Here is a 17,027-nt window from a genome sequence, read left to right as displayed (position 1 = left end):
GTTCAGTCCCAAACCTATAATTCTATGACCCAAAGATACACTTGGGCTTCCTTAGTCAGAGGATGGGATCTATTCAGGTGCATGTCCAGCAAGGGGGCCAGGGAGAGGTGAGGAAGTAGAACATAGACAGGAAGGGGCACAGGGAGAGTTGTATCATTTGTGTTTTCAGACTGTGGTCCATTGTTTGCTCTTAGGTCCTGGTTGAGTTCAGGCACTAAGCCTATAGCTATGCTCTCTCACAGGCAGCCAGGCCAGGTGGCCAAGCTGCCTGGAAGCACCTCCTGTCTATGCTGTATACCTCCAACAACTTTAGCTGTAAAAGCTCACACATGGTCCAGAGAAGCTTATTGTAAGAGTAGGCATGTAGTGGGTTGGGGATGGGGTAAGGAGGGAAAGGAACTCTCTGCTTAGGAGGGTGCCTTAGTTCTCTAGTAGGGAAAGAAAAAGGGAAAGACGTCAATCAATAAATCAAGAAGCATTTGTTAAGTTCCTACTATACACCAGGCAGGCACATAGGTGCTGGGGTACAAAGATAAAATTGAAATCATTCTTTCCCTTAAAGAATTTATGGTCTAGCTGGGAGAGACAGTCATGGCCATATATTTAGGTATATACAAACTACTGACAAGGCAACTGAGGGTAGAAGAGAGCTCTAGCAACTGGAGAGATCAGAAAAGGCCTCATATAGAAGGTGTTATTTGGGCTGAATCTTGAAGGAAACTAGGGATTCTAAGAGGCAGAGGGCATGAATTCTAGGCATGGGGGGACACTGCAACACTACAAAAATGAGAGATGACCCCCAAGTCCAGCCAATACCTTATTCATTTTTATTAGAGAGAGGGGGTACATAGATAACTTCTTTCCCACCAATATATAAGCTAATCAAATAATCTGGGTTAAGTGTCAAGTCACCTTGGAAGACCCAGAGAGCCTGGTTCTGAGAGACTAAGTCTCGAAACAGATATATTTCCAATGAAAACATGATGGGGGAATTTAGATAAATCAGCTCTGAGTGGCTTAGGGGTAGCATGAATACTGAGAGAACTCAAAAGAAGGGGTAATCAAGTGGACATCTGGGAGGGAGAGGATTTCAGGAGAAACATGCCTGAAATGGGGAAGGAAGTAGGAGCTAGAGATGAACAGTGAATGAGGTCGCAAGGACCAGGCCTTAACAGATTGCTAAAAGTTGTAAGGAAAACCCAGTCCCAGCCCAGAAAACCTCTTCTTGCTGCCCCTATCCTTCTCCCATTTCTGAACTCAGTATACCCCAGTCAGACACCATGGTGGTGTTGAATGGATAGTGTCCAATTCATAATCAGGAAGATCCAAGTTCAAATCCTGCTATGTGGCCCTGGCAAATAATTTCATTTCTGTCTGCTTTGATTTCCTAAACTGAAAAATAAGGATAATTATATCAGCTACCTTACAGGGTTTTGTGAGGATTAAATGGTATAATATTTGTAAAGGACTTTTCTCATTTCTGAGGTGGAAAGGCTCATACTGAAATTTTAATAATTGGTACTTCAAATAGGTATGAGCCAACTTCAGCATATTCCCTGGAACAGGTCTGTTACACTTCCAAAATCAGCAAATGCTACAAATCAGGGCTTGATTTACTGTTTTGTTGATTGTCTAGACTTAAGAAAGTGATGGAGAAAATGGGAATAATATAGATTAAACTTTAAAAGTGTATCCTGTAGTTTTGGAGAACTCATTGTTAAACATTTGCCAATGTACTCCTGAAATGGGGGTTTGTTGGCTGTCAACTGATCACTAACTGATAACGTTCTATCATTATCACTTGAGTAACATAGACCAGGAAGTATCTGACAGGGGTCCATGTGACAGAAGGATATATGATGATCAAGCTGAGGGGACAAAAAGTTCAGCTGGTCCAGGTGAATACACAGAGAAAAGGAGCAGTGAGGAGGCAGGATGGTGTGATGGAAAGAACACTGACTCTAGAGTCAGAGATCCTGGGTTCAAATCCTACCACTGACACTTTCTGTGTCACCGTGGTGAGTCACTTAGCAACTTTAGTCCTCAGCGTCTTCATCTGCAAAATGAAAAGATTGTACTAGGTGACCTCTGAAATTTCAATTCTAAAGCTAAGATCCTTTAAGAAGAGAGAGGCAGTTAGGTGACTCAGTGAATAGAGTACTTGGCCTGGAATCAGGAAGTCCTGAATTCAAATCTGGTCTCAGATACTTACTAGCTATGTGACCCTGAGCAAGTCACTTAACCCTGTTTGCCTCAGTTTCCTCATCAGTAAAATGATCTGGAGAAGGAAATGGCAAACCAGTCCAGTATCTTTGCCAAGAAAACCCCAAAGGAGATCACAAAGACTTGGAAATAATTGAAAACAGCTGAACAACAATAAGGATAAAGATTAAAGGGCATTTGTTTAAAAGTAACTAGAACAGAGATAGGACAGGGGAACCCATAATAATGCCTAATCCAAGAAAGTGGAGGAAGGACAGTCTCCAGGGAGCCTATGCTGAGGATCAGATAGAGGTGATCTTCCTAGTTCTGGAGAACTTTCAGTGAGCAAAGGGAGGTAAGGGACAGAAAGATGACTATCATCTCATCTCATTGATGGTGGATCATAGCTTCACTTTCTGCTGTCACTACTCAAGGGAAGAAAGAAAAAGAAAATTCTTTCACTCAGAGACCATGTCCCTAGAACTAGGCATTCTTTTATTCCTTTTTTTTCTAGGCCTTCTAGGGGAACAGTAGAAGAACTGGTCAGTTTAGGTACTTGAAGCCCAAAAGGGGACAGACCTGAGTCCTCCAGAGACCAAAATAAAGACCAAAGTCCAGAGCTTGATCTGAAATGTTCCAACAGAACTAAGGTGGAGACTCCAAAACTGAAACCCCCAGGTAAAGGTCCAAAGCCAAATGGAAAGTCCTGTGACATGAAGAAGAATGATAGTGAGGTAACAGCAGAAAGGGCAGTAGACCTAGAAGAAATGATAGTTTAATGCTCTAAGCAAGTGCAAGGTTGTAATGGTGTCTTACCTAGACTGTGTATAGTTTGTCCCCCAAATTCCCTGACTTTGTAGTAAAGTTAAATCATGTACTGAGTTGCCTGTGTATGCTGGACTGAATGGACAGAGTGGGAGATCTGGGAGCAAATAATAGAAAGAATTGATAGGGGATAACTCTACAGTAAGGTTCAAGAGGTCATAGGTTGCAATTTAAACATCTTTGTCTACTCACAGGACTACCACAGAGCAGTGCTCAATAAATTCTGAAAGAATGAATGAGGGAGTGCATGAACCAAAGAACATGGTCTTTGAATAGAAAAATCTTTCCTTCTCTTTTATCTTTTAGTTGGTGGTAATTGAAATGGAGCCAAGGTAGATGATATGCCTCATAGTGCCCCCTAATGTTCAACCACCACACGTCCTTGTCTCCATTGAAAGTTCTCCTCAAAGCCCACCTACTCCATGGTATCTTCCCAGAATAGGAGAATAACAATTACTTTCTAAGATACAGTAATACAAAACATCCATCTATTCACCCCATGAGCATCTTGAAATCTACCTTGTGACATCACTCTACTTCTCCCCCACTTAGACCAGAACCCTCAGTTCTAGACTGGAGCTCTACACCCTGGATCTACAGAAGACATATCCCCAATACCTGGAAAATTTAATCCAATAATCTTTGGAACTCCTGCTAGAAGCTCTCCTTTCTTGATTTGTGACTGTGTGTGTTTACACACTAGCCCCCAACATCTAGATGACTCCAGACCTCAGACCAGGTTTTACCTTCACATATCATTCTGCCATTCACCCAGGCCAATTAGCAATCTGCCTGCAGGCAAGTATACCCCTTAGCACCCCAACCCTCCACTTCCTTTTCCATCTCTTGCTCTGAGTCCCACAATCAAATCAATAGTGCTTCCCCTTCTAGAGAGGGCATATCAATTGTTTGTTTTTTGCATCTACTCTGCACCATCTTTGGACTCCCTAGACCAAAATTCCCTTCCCTGGCCTTCACTCTCCTAGATGAGCTATCTTCTTTGGTAGAATATAAGCTCTTTGAGGATAGGAACTGTCTCTCTTTTGTATTTGTATCTCCAGAACTTAGTTACAGTGCCAGGCACAATAGTAAATGCCTAATAAACACTTTTTCATTTCTTCATTCTAGTTGTAGAATATTAGGAGGCTGGCGTGCTGACCTGGGAAATCAGGACCTTGGACAAGGGGAGAAGATGAGTGTCCTACTGTGTCAACCCTTGAGGGGACGGTCAATAAGAGAGCGGGAGCTTTTTCCTCTGGATTCTTCTTTCCTCTCCCTGAGACATATATCCCTAGCATAATTTGTGGCACAGAGCAGATGATTAATAAAACTTGTTGATGATTGGCTGCTGTCATTACCGAGATGCTTTGTCCCTAATAGAAGCAAACCCCAGCAAAATCTCACACTTCAGGAAACTGCATTCAGAGCTCCCCCATGCTGGTGGGAAGAAAAGGACAGATACACCATGAATCAAAAGTTCATGTGTGAATGTATTTTTATTCAAAATACTTTAGAAACTGAGCTGAAAGACTGTTAGATTTCCCTGGGCTCTTTTGGTCCACCTCCGGGAGGAATCCTGCCCTCTAGTGGTGCTTACAAACACAGTTCCTCTCAAGCAGGGAAAAGGGGAGAAAACACTCATTAAAATACAAGATACCCTAAAAGCTTTAATGCAATTTTAAGGTCCTAGACCAGCAGGTCCCAATAGGTGGATCTTGAAGCCTTAGTGTGGTAGATCTCTAAGCTGGTTTAGGCCACTATCACATTCCCCATTCTTGGCCCGCCAAATCTTATCACCCAAGTTTTACCAGTATTTCAAGAAATGAGGCAAATGCAAGTGGCAGTGATGTACCTATCCTTGCTCTAGCAATTAACTATCAACCAGCAGGTCAAGGATCTATGCTTCCAGATATCTGGGAGGTCCCTCCATTATGGCAGATCCCAACCTATCTATAATTTAGTATATAAGTCTTATAGTGGTACCTAGATCTCAAAAGGTTTAAAATACTTGCCCAAGCTACACAGCTAGTGTCAGAGGTATAATTTAAACCCAGGTCTTCCTCATACCAAGTTGAGCACTCAAAAAAAAAAAGCCATGCCATGATATCTCTCTTAATGTCAGTTCTGTCTCCATAAGAACATCTTCTCCCTCTCCCTGAGATGATCTCATTTGCTCAAAAAAAAATTTTAAAGCCTGGACACTCTTACCCTAGATTTTTACCAAGTCCTATCCCCAAGGAGAGATTCAATCTTAGATCTTGTTGTCTCTGAGTCTGAAGACCAAGAGAAGTTTGTGGATCCTTTGAGCAAATGAAGGCAGAGGCAAAAAGAGAAGGGAGAAGTGGAAAGGAAAAGGAAAAGCAGCAAAGAAACACAGGGGAGGGGAGAGAAGAATAGGAAATGTCTGATGGCAAATGGTTGAGACATATAGAGACCAGAGAGCATCACGTTTGAAATCAGAGGAGCTGGGTTTGAATACCACTTTAGTCAATTACTGAAGACATGGTGACATGGTACATAGAAAGCTGGTCTTAGAGTCGGGAAGCCTTGGCTGAAAACTAGCCTTTGAAATGCTTTTGCTGTGGGACCCTGGGCCTCTCTGAGACTCAGTTGACTCACCTGAAAATTGGAGATGATAATTAATAGCAGCTACTTAACAGGGTTGTTGTGACAATCAAAGGAGATAATGAATGTAAACTTCTCTGCAAAGCTCCATCTACCTCTGAGCTCATTTTATTAGGGTGTGATCTTGGACAAGTAATTTCCCCTCCCTGAGCCTTAGTTTCCTGATAATTAAAATGAAGAGTTTGGACCAAAGATCTACAAGGTTCCTTTCAGCTCCAAACTCAATTCTTGTCTTTATCAATTGTTGACCCACTAGTGGTCAGTCAAGTAAAAGTGAGGGGAGAGGAAAACTGGAGGGTATACTCTATTTGATTAGATGGCAGAGGTAAGGATTGCTAGGAGAAGCACTTAGTTTTATAGGGACATTTTGGAAGGGGAGCCCAGTTGCCAAGCTCAACAAGCTGTCTCTTTGTAGGCAGCATGCTGTTTCAGGGACCATGTGTAACTCATTACTGCTCCGAGGTTCCCGTTGCAGTCTGTTCTGTGTGATGTCACAAGTCCAGTGGATGGGGATGGGGCTCAGGGGAAACGATGACTGTAATATTTTTCTGACACTAACACCTCTCTCTGGCCCTCAGAAAGCATTGGAGGGGAGGCTACAGAGAGGGAGCTGGGCTCAGTCAGAACACCACCCAAGCCTTCTCCTCCTCCTTTTTGCCTCTTCCTCCTTCTCCCCTTGGCGCCAGGCTGGAAGGGTTCACAGCTGTACAGGCACGAAAACAATGGAGAGAAATGAAGAAAAGGGAGGGGGAAGAGAAAGGAGGAAAGGAGAGAAGCAGAAAGGAGATGAGGGAATAGGGAGCAGGCCCAGATGGCTCCTTCTTTAGATTCTTTTTTTCCAGAGGAAAAGACATTTAGTTTCACAGGATGTTAGAGCTGGAAGAGGTCTTTGGAGGTCATTTAATCCAACCACCCCTCATTTTACAGATGAGGAAACTGAGATATAGAGATGGGGAAGTGGCTTGTTCAAGGTCAAAGAGTTACCTTAGAAATCATCTAATCTAACCAGTCCCTCATTTCACAGATGAGAACACTTTAAGACAAAAATTCTTTCACTTGTCTTGGACAGTACTTTGCTTGGCAACCCCTCCCCTTCCCCCCCACCATCTGCTTCATAAACTTTTTTTTGTTTGTTTTTGCCAAAAAGGATGATTTTCTCAGCAACATCTGCTATTTGGTACAGCCTCAGGGTGGCACAGAGGAAAGACCACTGACCTGCAGTCAGACCTGGTTCAAATCCCATCTCTGACATCTGCTACCTGTGTGACACTGAGCAAATTTTTAAAAAACCAAAAAATTCTGAGTTCCCCAGGGCTCCCACATGTTGAGCACCTAGGACAATCTTTTTTGTCTAGTTTTGGCTACTACAAGTTTCATAATCTCAGAAATATCCCATGGAAGCTCCTGTAATCATCTTTATCAATCCCTAACTCTCTTTTTTCCTTCTCTCCATCTGCCCTGACCACATTTCCTTAGGTATCTTCCAGGATCTGTAGTTTGCTGGATTTCAACTAGACTTTCTCTTCTGCCTTGTACCATTAGGCCTTATCAGCCTTAATTTCCTCAACTGTAAAATAAAGACCTTGGAGGTCTCTTCCAACTCCCATAATCCTTTCTCAATGTGTTGTATATAAAATTCTCTGTACTATAAGCAGAAGAGGACTAATCTAGGAGTTGAAAGACCTTGGGCCAATCCCTTTACTTCTCTGGACCTCAGTTTCCTCATCTGTAAAATAATGGGTTGGACTAGATGACTTCTAATGTTCCCTCAAGGGCAACTAGGTGGCACAATGGATAGATTTCCAGACCTGGAGTTGGGAAGACTCCTCTTCCTGAATTCAAATCCTGCCTCAGACACTTACTAGCTGTGTGACTCTAGGCAAGCAACAACCCTGTTTGCCTCAGTTTTCTCATCAGTAAAATGAGCTGGAGTAGGAAATGGCAAACCACTCCACTATCTTTGCCAAAAAAACCTTGAAAGGGGTCATGACTGAAGATGACTGAACAACAAGGTTCCCTTAAGCTCTATAATTCCATGTGCCCAGAAAGGGCTGAGATGGATGACAATTCACTGCTTCTAGGATAGATTTGGGACAGACATCACACAATGACAGAGTTTTAGCATCAGAAGAGTCCTTAGCAGCCATCAGCAGCCAACTGGTACCTAAAGAAAAGCATCCCTACTGTAACAGTTTAAAAAATCAATGATCCTTTTTATTAAGCACCTACTATGTGTCAAGTACTATTCAGAATGCTAGAGATATAAAAATGGTGCTAGACATTGCGGGGAATCAAGAAAGGCCTCACATGTGGAAGGTGGTGTTTATGTTTTCTTTGCCAAGGAGAATGACCTTGAGAGAAGATTTGAAGGAAATGAGGAATTCTGAGAGGCTCGGGTGAGGTTGGAGTACGTTCTAGGCATGGAGGACAGCCAGTACAAAGAGAGCGGGGAGTTGGAGGCCCATGTGTGAGGAACATTAGGAAGGCCAGTTTGCCTGGACTGTAGAAGAAGCAAAGGGGATGCCAAACATATGGTCGTCTTCAAGTCTGTTTAAAGCCTTCAAGTGAAGGGAAACCAACCACCTTCCAAAGCAATCCATGCTTCTGTTGCATAGTTCTAATTGTTAGGAAGCTTTTCCTCTCATTAAACCTAAATTTGTTTCCAAAGCTGGCTGTAAAATTAGAGGTAGCATGATACAGGGAAAAGAGACCTAGATTTAAAGCTAAAGGACCTGGGTTCAAATCAAAGTTCTGTCCCTTGATACCTGTGTGACCTTGAGCAAATCACTACACCTCTAAACATCAGTTTCTGCTTCTGTAAAATGAGGAGGTTAGACTAGATGACCTCAAAAAACCCCTGCCAATTCTAGGCATGGAGGACAGCCAGTGATCCAATGAACTCTTACAAACTCTTCCATTGAAGATACCTGAGACAAGGATACCCATAAGGCTTACATGAGTTAGATAGGGACGGAAGTCTAACTTCTGTCTAGGTGGACTTAGGTTCCACTCAGTCTTAAATCAGAGTCTGCAATCAAATCCCTGGACAGCTGGGGAATGGAAATGGTCCTGCTCTAAGAAGATCTTGCCACAAAGACCATTTTATTTGTGTTATTGTCGTTCAGCCATTTCAGTCACGTCCAGCTCTGTAACCCCTTTTTCCTGGCAAAGATACTCTTGTGATTTGCCATTTCCTTCTCTAGCTCATTGTTACAGATAAGAAAACTGAGGCAGACAGGGTCACACAGCTAGTAAGTATCTGAAGCCACATTTGAACTCGGGTTTCCTGACTCCAGAACCAACTAGTTGTCACCATTCTCTTCCCCACAATTTGAAAAAAAAATTCTCCATTTTGCAAGATCTCCCATCCTCACCATAGTTAATGTCCTACAAAGTGGAAGAATCCTGTAAGAAAAAAGAAGCTTCTTGAATTAGCTTGACTTACTGATATTTTAAGTCTCTACTATCTATTGTATAGTTCTAATTCTATTAACACTGAACTTCCCCTCCCTCTCTTCTCTGTCTCACTTGACCTCTTTTTTCTCTCTTCCATTCCACATGATCATTCTTCCTGGCTTGCCCTCCTCTGCACCTCACTCACCCCCTTTCCCTTCTCCCTCCCTAGCTATTTCCCTCTTCTGAGACAGGGATTCTGGAGAAGGGGAGGTCACAGTCTAGCTGGGACTTTGTGGATCTGCAAGGAGAAAGCAAATCAAGGATGGCTTAGGATCTGCCCTAAATCAGAGAGCATTCACTTTTCCCTTAGAAATTAAAGGAATCAGGAAAGTAGAGACCATAGATTGGCAAACTTTTAAGTTGCCACTCTAATCCAGCTCTCCTTCCTCCTCAAGGTTTCCATCTCAGCTGGACTCCCCTATTCCCTCCCAACAGTAGCCAAGAACATAGAATTCAGGAAAAAGAACAAAGTTGGAAACAGAAAGCATTTGGGAAAACACATTTTGGTACATTTTCTTCCATATTTATCATGCTTCTTTGTAATTGCACTAGGGCAGTGGCCATGAGTGTTTTTATTCATTTGGATTTCTGGGGCAGCATGGTGTGGAGAAGGAACACTAGTACTCTAGTACAAGGATCTGGGTTCAAATTCCAGTTCTGCCCCTGACTGTAAGTATGACCTTGGGTAAGTCACTTAACTTTCCTATGCCTCAGTTTGGCCTGGAAACCAGTCTAGACTATTTCTAGGGTCCCTTCCAGATGCTTTGAATGATATTGTATTCATCAATCCACCTAATTAGGCAAATAAGAGATCACTGGTGACTTTGGAGACAATAGTTTCAGTTGAATGATGAGATAGGAAGCCAAAATGCATGAGGCTGAGAAGTAAGAGAAAAGAAATTGAGGAAAGAACAGTAGGGTTTTCCCCCTAGGAATCTGGCTGTCAAAGAGAGGAGAGAGAGAGTATAATTGTTCATGAGGATTGAACATGAAAACATGTGCAAAAATGCTTTGCAATGTATAGAGTAGCCCCTATGCATCAGGGGTCTAATTCCCAGGTTGGTTGCACAGTGCCCCAAGAGCAAAGCTGAGGTTAGATCTTATAGTCACAACATTCTCAGGATTGGAACTGAGCCCCTGAGCCACAAGGTCCCCCAGGGCTGCTCTTTCCAGCAGAAATTCTGATACCACCCTTGAAGTGATAGGAACAGAAGTACTCACCATCTTCACACAGGTTCAGTTTGGATAGGCTCCTGCCTTCGAAAGTCTCCTCAAAGATGGAGCCGTTCTCCCGGTCCCCAAAGTTGTGCAAATACATGCCTTTATTCTCCATTGGGTCCTGCTGCAGACAGAGAAATATGGCAGAGAAAAAAACAGGAGGTGGGGGAGGAGAGAGAGAGAGAGAGAGAGAGAGAGAGAGAGAGAGAGAGAGAGAGAGAGAGAGAGAGAGAGAGAGAGAGAGAGAGATGAAAATACAAACTACAAAATAGAAACATACTCCACCCTTTTGTTCACTAACACCATCTCCCAGATCAAAATAAATGGCTTTTCAGGAATTACAGTAACTCATGTAACTCATTAAGGTTTACAAATACATTTCCATACACTATCTCAATTGATCATCATGGCAACCCTTCATTTACTATGAAGTAAATATTCCAGATAGAATAATCTTCATTTTACAGATGAGGAAATTAACATTGAGGTTTAAAAACTAGGGCAACATCAGGTTGCATTGAAGGGCATAGCCTCAAAGACTGAAGAGGTAATAATACCTTTTTCCTGGCCAGACCTTATCTAGAGTATCACATTCAGTTCTAGGAACCAGAGTTTGGGAAGGATATTGACAAGCTGAAGATTCTGAGGAAGGCAACTAGGTTGGTGAAGGGTATTGAGTTCATGGCATATGAAGGTCAGTTCACTTCTAGATCTCTATTTCCCACTTCTCATATAAAAATCTCTTTACATAATCCCTTCTCATATAAAAATCCTACTAACTCCTTCACTCCAGTTTCTTGTCCCTTCTCCTTTCCAAGGTCAGCTTTGTGCCCTTCATCCCATCCCCTTCTGGCTTCTCCAGAAGACTTTCCCCCTCGATCATCACCTATAGGTAATTTTCAACCTGTGTCTACTAGTTCCTTCCTTACTACCTTCAAATATATCTATCTTTCCCTTCCTTAAAAAATAATTCCTTTGAATTTATCGCCCCCTCAAGCTAACACCTATATCACTCTTCCCTTTTTTTCAGACAAACTCCTAGAAAAAGTTATCGACATACACCACCTTTACTTCAACTCCTCAGCATTTTGCATCCAGTCACTCAACTGAAACTGCTCTTTCCAAACTTACCAATGTTTTCTTTATTGCCAAAGCTGATGTCTTTTCATGGTCTTCATCATACTTGATCTCTCTGATCCATTTAATCAATAGCTGACCACTCTCTTCTCCTGAATACACTCACCTCTTTCATGACAATATTCTCTTTTAGTTCTCTTACTGGGATGATCATTCCTTCTCAAGCTCCTTTGCTGGCTCATCATCCATAATATGTCTCCTAATTTTGAGCATTCCCCAAGGCTCTGTCCAGGACCCTCTTCTCTGTCTACACTTTGTCTTTCAGTGACCTCATTGGATCTTATGGATTTAATGGCATGGTGGGGAAGAAAAGAAGGAAAAAAAAGAAACTTACATGATAACTTATATATTTAAAAGAAATAACAAGTTGTACACAGTAGATTTGCAGTTTCATATGCAATCATATTTATTACACTATATTATAGAAATGTTTTATTCCACAAATTAAAAATAAAATAGATTTTTTAAAAAGATGATCCATAAATCTATATAACAAATCTTATTTTCTCTCTCTCTCTTGAGCTTCTGTCTCACATCACCATACATCTATTTGACATTTCACTTGATGTCCAGAGACATCTCAAACTCAGCATGTCTAAAACTGACTTCATTATCTCTGCCCACACCCAAAACCATCTCTCTTCCAAAATTTCCTACTTCTGTAAAAGACACCAGCGTTCCCCAGCTCCTCAGGTTCATAACATTGTTATTAACCTCACTTCCTCATTTTCCCTCACTCCACATATACAATCCGTTGCCAGATCTAGCTACTTCTATCTGTACATCTCTCACACATGAATCCCTCTCTAGCATCACTTAAGTTCACGCTTTCATCCCTCTTACCTAGATTATTGCTTCAGTTTCCTAACTAATCTCTCTGACTCAAGGATCTCACCATTTTCATTCATCCAACACAGCTGTCAAAGTGATTTTCCTTAAGTGAAAATCTGGCCATGTCACTGCCCTACTCAAGCAACTCCAGTGGCTCCCTGTTGCCCCTGGATAAAATAGAAATTCCTCTTTTTAACTTTTAAAGCCTTTTACAACCTGGTCCCAACCTATCTTTCTGGCGACTCTCCAACCCAGACAAACTGGTTTTTGCCTGCTCTTCACACACAGCATCCCATTTCCCATCTCTGTGTGTTTCCACTGTCTGTCCCCCAAGCCTGGAATATATTCATTCCTCACATCAATCTCATGGTATCCTTTCTTCCTTATTGTGTTTGTTCTTCATTCTCAAAGAGGACTATGACATCAAGATGATGACATGACTTGCAGTTGACTTTGATTTGAGTGAAGGAGGGCTGTGCAAGGTCACCAGCCTCACTTTCTTCTCCTGAGCCATCTGGGTCCAGTGGCCTGACATTCATCCGGAGGACTGCAGGTGGCCCAGGATGCAATGTTAGACCTTGGCCCTCTCAGGCTAAGGTCTTGTCCTCACTTTGAGTGAGATACACCCATTCAATCAATAGGCTTCTTTAAATAGTTACTCAAGGGATGACCCCTTTAATCCAAAGGAAAAAAATCAAACTGGGAGGGTTACCTCAGGGTTCCTGGGTAAAAGAGAAACAATTACTATTTAGTAATTACATTCACTCTGTACTAGGCAAGTGAGGACTTGTTGTTCAGTGTATGAGTTCCAGAGTGAATTGGGTTTGAGGCTTGATCTTTGAGCAAGGAATGTAGCCAATAAACCCAGAGGAAAAAAGGCAGCTTTGGGGCATGGAAATCAGCCCAAGAACCATCTTCTACATGAAGTTTTTCCTGATCTTCCAAATCTTCTAGTGCTTTACCTAGCCAACCACACTATATTGAACTGTCTTGGATTTATTACCTTTGTATCTATTGTATATGTGTCTTTGTTGTTTCTCTGTTAAGATGTGAGCTTCATCTGAATAGCAACTGTTTCATCCTTCATTCTATTTGTATATCCAGAACCCAGCACAGTACCTGGCATATACTACGTCCTTAATAAATGCTTGTTGATTGATGAATTGAGGAATGGAGCATGCTTTATATGGAAAAGGCGGGAGGAGAAGGGGATACTAGCTATCTTCAAATACTTGAAAGATTGTCATGTGAGAGAGGGGTTAACCTTGCTCTGTTGGACCCCTGTAGTAATTCTTTCAAAGGTAAGGGTTAGATTAAGCAGAGACTGAGGTCCCTTCTGTTGCTAAGATTCCATGATTCTCTCTTGATTTCCACAGTGTCTTCTGACTCCATGTCCCATGATAATTATTATTATTAATGATAATAATTATAGTGTAGTAGTAGTAGTAGTAGTAGTAGTAGTAGTAGTAGTAGTAGTAGTAGTAGTAACCAACATTTGTACAGTTCCTACTATGTGCTGGGCACTGTGCTAAGCATTTTACAATTATTATCTCATTTTATCGTCAAAACAACCCTGGGAGGTAGGTGCAATTATTGTCTCTATTTTGCAGATAAGAAAAGAGGCAAATAGGAGTTGACTTGCCCAGGGTCACACAGCTAGCGTGTTAGGTAAAATTTGAACTCAAGTCTTCCTGACTCCAAGCACAGCACTCTATCCACTGTGCTACATAGCTGCCTCAGCATTCTTTCTATTATCAATTCCCCATTTCTGAATGAGAGAATCATAGAACTTTGAAGTTGGAAAGGACTTCAACAGTGTGATGCCTACCTGAAAGGAATCCCCAGCATATCACCCCAACAAGTAGTCATTCAACTTCTACTTGGAGTCTTCCAATCAGAAAAGCCTCCTTATCCCATCCACTGATTTCTCAGACCTGAGAGGAACCAAGTTTCTAGGCAACATGGGCTTTGATATCCTTGGAGTGGCTCCTTTTCCACTCTGCAGCCCCAGGAGTGGTGCTAGAGTTTACATAGCTCAAAGCACATTCTGTCCCATGTTGGGGTCAGAAGGAACAAAACCTCCTCTACCCCAGGGAATAAGCTAGAGTCTAATTCTGGGCCCCATGGAACACAAGAGGAGGGAGAGAGCAAGCAGCTGGAATATGAGCTAAAGATTGTTGGGCAGAGTTTCCTCTCTGCCCTTTCCTGTGCATGTCTTGGGAAGGAGGAAAGCTGGCCAGGAGACAGTGGGGAATGATACAGGAATTAGATTCAAAGCTCTTAGAGCTTCATAGGACCTTAAGATATTTCTAGTTCAACCTTCCAGCAAACAACTGACAAGAACGAATGCTCTAATTCTATTCAGATAAACCAGCCAAAAGGGGACCAGAAACCTGTGACTCCTCCAAAGCCCACACCACTAGTTCCAACCTGAAGTGCTTCCAGCACCAGGATTCCAAGGACTGAGTCTTGCCATCTTGCCTCCTCATTCCTGTGCAGCTTTCTTTCCTTAGGCTCATTAGCTGACACAGTTTAGGGACTTGTGAGCTTTGCCTATCTCATCAAATGGCCGAGCTAGAAGATAACTTAGAGAACAGCAGTCCATGTCCCAGAATTTACTGATGAAGAAACGAAAAGGGGCTTCAGATTCCTTGTCTGCAGAATGGGGATAATCCAAAGGATGGATTCTTTCCTTGCAGATCCTCAGTGTATCATTCCCTTTTCCTTCAAGTAAAGTCATTTTTGAAATCCTCTTGTCCATTTTGGACCAGGAGGATGGAGAGAGATGCAAGACCAGCCCACCCCTTACTGAACTGATTTTTTTTCCTTCTAAGATTGATGATAAATGCCCATGACCTGGACAGCATCTCCCTGATGGCTACCTGCAGTACCTCCCTCTTAGTCATGTTTTAAGGACAGAAACTTGAAAGTGCTATAGAAAGGTGAACTCCCATCCTTAGAAAGGTGGGTTATTGGACCTAAAGGAAATTAAGGATGGGAAAAATTAAAGAAGACTCCCTGAAGGAAGTAGCATCATAGTTGTGCTTTAAAGAATGGGTAGGCATTCAGAAAGGAGCAAAGGCATGGCTGAGAGCTGGGGTCACAGATAGTTGTATGTTCTAATTGGGGCCATCCCAAACTCTGACCATCTAGTTTGAGTAGAACTTAGGAGAAGTAGGCCAAGCCTTGGCACAAACTGGCCTGTATGCCTGCGATGTTCTCATGCCTCACCTCTTTTCAAGGCTTAGCTCTGGGATCATTTTCATAAGCCATAAGTCATTTTCATAAGCCCAAGAGGCAGTGTGGTATAAAGGTTACAGAGATGGTTGTTAAGACTGGAAAACCTACTTCTCTCTTGTAAGATTACAAATTTCAGAGAAGGTAGTGACCTACATTGATAGCAGTACCTTCCTCCATAAGGTGTTTCCTATGCAAGTAAAATCACTGGCATACATCCAAATGTTATCCCTTATCTTCCAAGGCTCTTCAACAAATGTTTGCTGGATTGAATTGAGTGGAAGGCAAAATGATTTCTCTAAGGTCCTACCACGGCAAGGCATTCCATGCTTCTAGAGGCAGAACAGAACTAGATTTGGGTCTGCTTAGACCCAGCCTACACCTCTCTTCAGGCCACCATTTAAATGAAGCATCCTTGTCCCCACCTGTCACCCACACAATGATATCCCATGATCCATCTCTGTCAATGTTTCTATATTCTGACCACTTCCTTCAGCCCTGCCCCCACAAAAATTCTTCCTTTTGACCTACAAGATCTGAGTCACCCCACCTCCATCCCCAGGTTGTCAGAAACAGAGTACCTACAGATCAGCACTTTCTCTCCAAATCCTTCACCCTTTCTCCAGGGAGGAGGGCTTGGTGGGTTCCTGTGCAGTCACATAGTGGTTGAACTGGAAGGGGCCTCCTCTCTCCTTTCATTGGCACTCAGACACCCCTCCCCTCTGGCTACTCTCTGCACTGGAGGTGCAAAGAACAAGACAAGTTTCTTTTTAAACCCAGCCTTGGCAGCTCTCTTTGCCAAAAACAACAACCCCTGACACCCAGAGGAAAGGTTAAGCAGAGATCAGATATGTGGGCATCTCCAAAGATAAGGAGAGAAAGCTGCCTTCATGGATTCTCCTATATTTACATGCTGAAAACATATAGATCCTCCCATTCCTCATCTGCCCTGCCCCCATTTCCCCTTTTCTCGCCTTCTCATCAGAGTTTAGACTAATGCTGGAATGTGTGCCTTGTTATCACACTATGACTCTAAAGCCACCTCTTACTTTCCCCTCCCCTGTAGTCTTTTCCTTATAACTCACATCCTCCCCACCTCCCAGCTGTGGTGCAGGAAAGCATCCCAGCCCAAAGGAGTGTGTGTGTGTGTGTGTGTGTGTGTGTGTGTGTGTGTGGTGTGTGTGTATGTGTGGTGTGTGTGTATGTGTGGTGTGTGTGTGTGTATGTGTGGGGTGTGTGTGTGTGTGTGTGTGTGTGTGTGTGTTGGAGAGAACCTCTGCAGAGCAGGGGCCAGATGTTAGTGAGATGGGTTTGGCAATGCTGGGCCAGTTCTGTTGGAAGTTTGTAACTTGGAAGGAAAGCATCAGAATGTTCTGTCTACTACAAGTTGTATTTGGGGTATTTTGAACCCTGAGATCATCAGTCCCTTCCAGAAGACCACGCCAAATATCTGTTCTGAAGGATGGCTCAGAAAGCAACAGTGTTATATTAATAGC

General features: G+C 42.6%; 1 protein-coding gene across 6 annotated transcripts in view; it reads right to left on the bottom strand.

Annotated features, from left to right (window-relative positions):
- Positions 1-17,027, bottom strand: part of SCARA5 (scavenger receptor class A member 5) — a 148,043-nt gene that overhangs the window by 128,478 nt on the left and 2,538 nt on the right. For 2 of the 6 annotated variants that reach the window (XM_072633824.1, XM_072633822.1), the window contains one exon: positions 10,330-10,450. In XM_072633824.1, coding sequence (XP_072489925.1) covers positions 10,330-10,441 — 112 coding nt within the window. In that variant the 5' untranslated portion in view covers positions 10,442-10,450. Of the gene's footprint in view, positions 1-10,329; positions 10,451-11,569; positions 11,743-16,116; positions 16,255-17,027 lie in introns of those variants that run through there. The other 4 variants (XM_072633823.1, XM_072633827.1, XM_072633828.1 and 1 more) reach the window with 4 other exon arrangements.

Source organism: Notamacropus eugenii, chromosome 1 (assembly GCF_028372415.1).
Source record: "Notamacropus eugenii isolate mMacEug1 chromosome 1, mMacEug1.pri_v2, whole genome shotgun sequence".
In the NCBI taxonomy this organism is placed as follows: domain Eukaryota; kingdom Metazoa; phylum Chordata; class Mammalia; order Diprotodontia; family Macropodidae; genus Notamacropus; species Notamacropus eugenii.
This window is presented reverse-complemented; position numbering and strand designations above follow the sequence as displayed.